The sequence below is a fragment of the Patiria miniata genome, unplaced genomic scaffold (genome assembly GCF_015706575.1).
Source record: "Patiria miniata isolate m_02_andy unplaced genomic scaffold, ASM1570657v1 HiC_scaffold_2, whole genome shotgun sequence".
Taxonomy (NCBI): Eukaryota; Metazoa; Echinodermata; class Asteroidea; order Valvatida; family Asterinidae; genus Patiria; species Patiria miniata.
Genome location: NW_024037058.1, coordinates 13,359,139 through 13,364,697, shown reverse-complemented (window position 1 = coordinate 13,364,697; position 5,559 = coordinate 13,359,139). Strand labels below are relative to the sequence as shown.

At 38.9% G+C, this 5,559-nt stretch overlaps 1 protein-coding gene and 1 long non-coding RNA gene across 2 annotated transcripts; both read left to right on the top strand.

Annotated features, from left to right (window-relative positions):
- The first annotated feature begins 394 nt into the window (after positions 1-394).
- LOC119726578 lies at positions 395-5,250 on the top strand. The gene is made up of 2 exons (XR_005270837.1): positions 395-494; positions 4,696-5,250. It is a non-coding gene; the product is annotated as an uncharacterized LOC119726578 (long non-coding RNA).
- On the top strand, positions 2,925-4,943 carry LOC119726576 (alpha-N-acetylgalactosamine-specific lectin-like). Its single transcript, XM_038198313.1, has one exon. The coding sequence runs from the start codon at positions 3,031-3,033 to the stop codon at positions 3,526-3,528; it is 498 nt and encodes a 165-aa protein (XP_038054241.1). The 5' UTR covers positions 2,925-3,030; the 3' UTR covers positions 3,529-4,943.
- Positions 5,251-5,559: the final 309 nt, after the last annotated feature.

The following is a 5,559-nucleotide window of genomic DNA, read 5'->3' as shown; positions in this document are numbered from 1 at the left end:
TTAAAATGTGCGCCCACTGCGTGCTCTCCTACGTCTGTATACCCTTTCTTTTGCATAACCAATTATGTATACCAACAATACTCATTCGACGCTAATCCCCACGATCGATTTTTCCATCGATCCGTGATGTCACAACGACAGAGACACACCCCGTTTATGATCCTTGTCGGGGTTACCGATATGATCCTCGATGAGGATCATGATCCTCCACCGGAAAACGAGGTCAAATACGCACTGTACACTACTTCTTATACGTTTGATGTAATGGCAAAGTCGCTAGCTCACGCAGGAAAAGTTTAACTGAGTAAGACACTTTAATATTGCGTGAGCTTTATTCCAACTTCCAAAACGTCTGAACCAGCAGATCAGTTGTATAAAAAATGACATAAAAAGAATGCCTTGCACAATTTATATTATACTTATAATCATTGTAACCTGATGGGAATTTGAATCATTGTAATCAGTATTCTTGGCAGTATCACCAGTTTCTGAAGGTGTGAATATGTACGACTGCGTATGAAAAAAAGTCAATACGCAACTCATAAGGAATCAGGATACGCAGGAGTGTGACAGGGCCCTAAGTCAATGAAATGGAAATTCAAGGCAGAACATGCCTACAGAGTCTCTAGAAAACAGCCTAATAGTGCATGAGGAATACATTTCGATTTGATCTAGATATACAGATGTAATTTAAACGTTCCTACTGCCAAGACAAACTTTAGACTCATTTCGACTGAGATTTATAATCTAATATAATCTGTGAAGACTTGTACTGAAAATGTATAAATTAAAGCAAATCACTTCATATAGCCCTTTATCTCTGTGTTACTTTACAATCATTACCTAATTTAATATGCAAATGAAAAACAAACCAGCAAACGTCAGAACAATTAAAAATGCTGATCGGTATTAACAATAGAAAAGGAATATTTCATTTTCATATAATTACTTTTTGTGGATTCACTTTTTTCGCTTAAACCTTTTTTAACCGAAGTATATAACATCATGGAGTTACAGAAATGGGTAATATACATTCATGTGAAATAAAAAGACGTTTTCACTAGAATAATGCATAACTCTGATATGAAAGACATACAATATATCAAAACAAGGCACATGTGACACTTCTAAAGTGGATTTGTGTATATTATCTATAAGTAGGTGACTGACGTCTGATCTAAAATATACAGATACAAATCATAATAACCTTCAAGTTTTTATACATGTATCTTCATTCACTCATCTTGGGCAGAATAATTGAGACTTTATTGAAAATCATTATCCGACTTTCAACTGAACACTTTAGGCCTATACCAGCTGTAGCGTTCGCTACCAACAAGATCAATCAAATCCAGTCTTGAGTATTTTGGCAGTGCTACCCGGAAAATTCTGAGCATATACCTCATGCACATGATTGCATTCGCTTATAAAAACATTAAGCTTGTAATTTCCCAGGTATAGCACTGCCAAAGTCCGGCCCAAGACAGGATTTGATTGATCTTTTGTTGAATGCGACCGCTACAGCCGTACAGGTCCTTAATGTCTTATAGCTCTTTTGACTTCTGACTGTAAAGTAATTATAATGCGCTCAGTGTGCACAATCAAACGTCCTTTGTTGGCCTATAGAGATTATAAGCAAGCAATTCACATAAGCCCAACACCGCTCACAAAAGCCGAAAAGTTCGACTTTGGTTAGGGAACGGGTCTTATGGGGATGAAAACAACAAACTAATCCTGCCTGCCTGGGTAACACAAGTAAAACTAGAAATGTATTTGTCAAGTGATCGGAACTTAAGAAACTAAAGGTCCCACCTAAGGTTTGTAAACTTGAATAAACCGAAGTTGAAGTAGGCCCCGGGCCCCTGGGACCTGTTTGAATTTAAATCCTACTTGCTGTAAACAAGGTTGACTTCTGTGACATTTTGATCCCTGCATCACGTGGCAATTGCATTAAAGTTTCTGGATTTGTATGAACCCGGATCTTCCAACCGAATTCTCAATAACGGATCATACCCCGCCCCCCCCCCCCCCCCCCTAACAATACGGATGTGAAGTGAGGCGAATCAGAGGAGGGGGGTCAAAGAAAAACATTCGTCCTGGGATCACCATTGGTTTTAAAGACTTTTTAACTTTATTTAAAAGGACTTGTGAACACGATATGCTTCCTATAAAATCGCTCAGAAAAAAATATAGTTATACTCTTAAAGAATTGGTCACAAATATTAGGCAATGTGACGCACAATAAGCAACCACAGAGAAGAAAGCAGAGTGAACCATGCCGCGAATACTGCAATTTGGTGACTACATTTACATGTATATGATAGCATGCAGTCGGCGCACCATGGGAGAGGGTCGGTTACCATATTACACATCAAGGACTGGCCAGTCTGCATGCACTTTGACTTGCGTTGTTGTGTGAAGAGCGTCAGATGGGCCCTAATTTAATATGCAACTGATGTTAAAACGCGCACAAGACATAAGTCACGAGCACATTAAGGCTATTCTATTTCGTTAGTCCCTCAATATTTCCCCCCCTCCCCCCTCCCAACCCCCTTCACTTATAATTGACTGTACCGTGCAACTTCTTAAGCTTTAGCATGAAGTACATGTTGGGCAATGTATTATACATAAGTTTGGAAAGAATTTAGTTTTACATCTTTTGTCCCAGAGTCTGAGCTCGAGTCACGTTTCACGTCGCTTGGGTTTGTCCCCTTTGCCGTATTTTTTTTTTGACAGCTGTTACTTTGCAGTGATCATTATGATAATGTTGAAACGTTTTGGGAATCGTCCAAAATCCATTACCGAACTTCGACAGAACCACGTACATGTTGTTCTGTGGAATAGGCCCTACACAGGGTAACGTGATCCAAAGTTCAATGGGGTGGAAACCTACTTAAAACTCATGCAGCAAATTGGGAAACCTTAATTTGGGATGTTGAATAGCGGAGTACTTCATGTTTCCAGATCATTCATCGACTGCAACTAGCCTCGGTAAGAACACACAGCAAACCTGACTTGAAGATCGTCATCATGGCTTTCCGTAAGATTTCGTGCGTGATGTTCTTTCTGGTCCTCGGTTTAGTATCCGCGGATGACTGTCCACCGTTCTGGACACGCTACGGTAACTACTGCTACCGTTTCTTCGGTCCTCCCAAGACCTGGCAATCGGCCGAAGAGCACTGCCGAGAGTTCTTCACCCGAAACGGCCAGGGGCACCTTGCGTCCGTTCACAGCTCAGGGGAAAACAACTTCCTGCTCCAGATGTGGAGTTCCTCTCTGCTACCAAAGGAGGGAATTGTGGCTGCTGCCATCTGGATTGGGCACAGCGACCTGGCTAATGAAGGACAATTCACCTGGAGTGACGGGACGAGCTTTGACTACAACGGCGGGTGGCGTACTGGCCAACCGAACGACTCTGGACAAGGCGAGGACTGCGGCTCTATCTATAGGACCACCCAGCAGGTTGGATGGAATGATGGACCATGCGGTTCGGCCCACCCATACCTTTGCAAGATGCCCTCATATTAGAACAGAGAGCAGTAAAGGGGTAAACAACCGCTATTCTCAAATGTTAAAACAATAACTATAGCCTGTTATCATAATCAGGCGGAATCACTGACTTGCAAAGACAATGACGAACAAATCACTGGGTCTTATGAACTATTCATGGGATATTTTAGCCTGGCTTTGTGTGCACTACGACAACATGACATTTAGGTGACGATTTCGTTTTAATCGGATATTGGTCTTGGTTGCGAAACATCAACTTTAAGCCGACACACCCACATCGAAAACTGGATGAATGACTGCATGATGTTCTCCGAATGATCATAACGCTTTCCAAACATTCCTTCGAACCATGTCACAAAATAGTTGACTATCGTCACCGCATTTTTGAATGAAGGTAATTTCAGTAAATTCGGTGCATGATGATCATGTTTCATAAACACTTCTGATCGCATCGTTGTACACTGAATTTTGTTTGTACTATAGCATTAACCCCCCTGACTCTTTGGATCTGATACAGTGGCAAAAAAAGACTGAAGATACAAGTTTCGAGAGCCTCAGATCAGCGACACTGCAAGTTCATTTCTTAATAATTTCCAATTGCTTTTATAGCTTTCATGTGAATTGGCTTTTAAAAATTGCATTGATATGACTTTGCTCGATTTCAAGACGATTTGATAAGAAAATCAAATATCTTTAAACAGCGCATGTAGGCATATAGCTGGCCCTGCATATTGAACTAGCTTTTGAAGTACGCTTGCCGCAGTAGGTAATGCAAGTATTGCACGATATAGTGACAGTAAAACTCTGTATACAAGCCTGCATTAAAATAAGGAACAAGTTATGAAATATGTAATGTCTTCAATCTTCAACAAATATTATACATACATGTAGTTATTGGTTCTACTCGGTTGATGTACTGGCAAAGTCGCTTGGGAGAGCCCCTTGCAACGATTAACCCCAGTGTTCACAGTTCACACAAGAAAAGTTTAATAAGTATTAAAGACACTTTAATATTGCGTGAGTTTTATTCCAACTTCCAAAACGTCTGAACCAGCAGACTTGTATATCAAAAAGTACCCAAAAGAATGCCTTGCACAATTTATATTATACTTATAATCATTGTAACCTGATGGGAATTTGAATCATTGTAATCAGTATTCTTGGCAGTATCACCAGTTTCTGAAGGTGTGATTATGTAAGTCAATGAAATGAAAATTCAAGGCAGAACATGCCTTCAAAGTTTCTAGAAAACAGCCTAATAGTGCATGAGGAATACATTTCGATTTGATCTGGATACAAATGAGATTTAAACGTTCCTACTTCCAAGACAAACTTTATACTCATTTCGACTGAGATTTATAATCTAATATAATCTGTGAAGACTTGTACTGAAAATGTATTAATTAAAGCAAATCACTTCATATAGCCCTTTATCTCTGTGTTACTTTACAATCATTACCTAATTTAATATGCAAATGAAAAACAAACCAGCAAAATTTCAGTACAATTAAAAATGCTGATCTGTATTAACAATAGAAAAGGAATATTTCATTTTCATATAATTACTTTTTGTGGATTCACTTTTTTCGCTTAAACCTTTTTTTAACCGAAGTATATAACATCATGGAGTTACAGAAATGGGTATTATACATTCATGTGAAATAAAAAGACGTTTTCACTAGAATAATGCATAACTCTGATATGAAAGACATACAATATATCAAAACAAGGCACATGTGACATTTCTAAAGTGGATTTGTGTATATTATCTATAAGTAGATGAGTGACGTCTGATCTAAAATATACAGATACAAATCATAATAACCTTCAAGTTTTTATACATGTATCTTCATTCACTCATCTTGGGCAGAATAATTGAGACTTTATTGAAAACCATTATCCGACTTTCAACTGAACACTTTAGCTGCGTGGTAACTTCAGTCGCCATATAACACACAAACGATCAGGTTTCCTGATCAAAAAGCCTCATTTTTTTCTCCTAAAGACGACCGCCCTTCACAATCAAAGGAGTTATAAGACATGTAGGCC

What these genes read in the sequence shown, in the direction of transcription:
- LOC119726576 (XM_038198313.1), top strand. Translation starts at nt 3,031, where the DNA reads ATGGCTTTCCGTAAGATTTCGTGCGTGATGTTCTTTCTGGTCCTCGGT.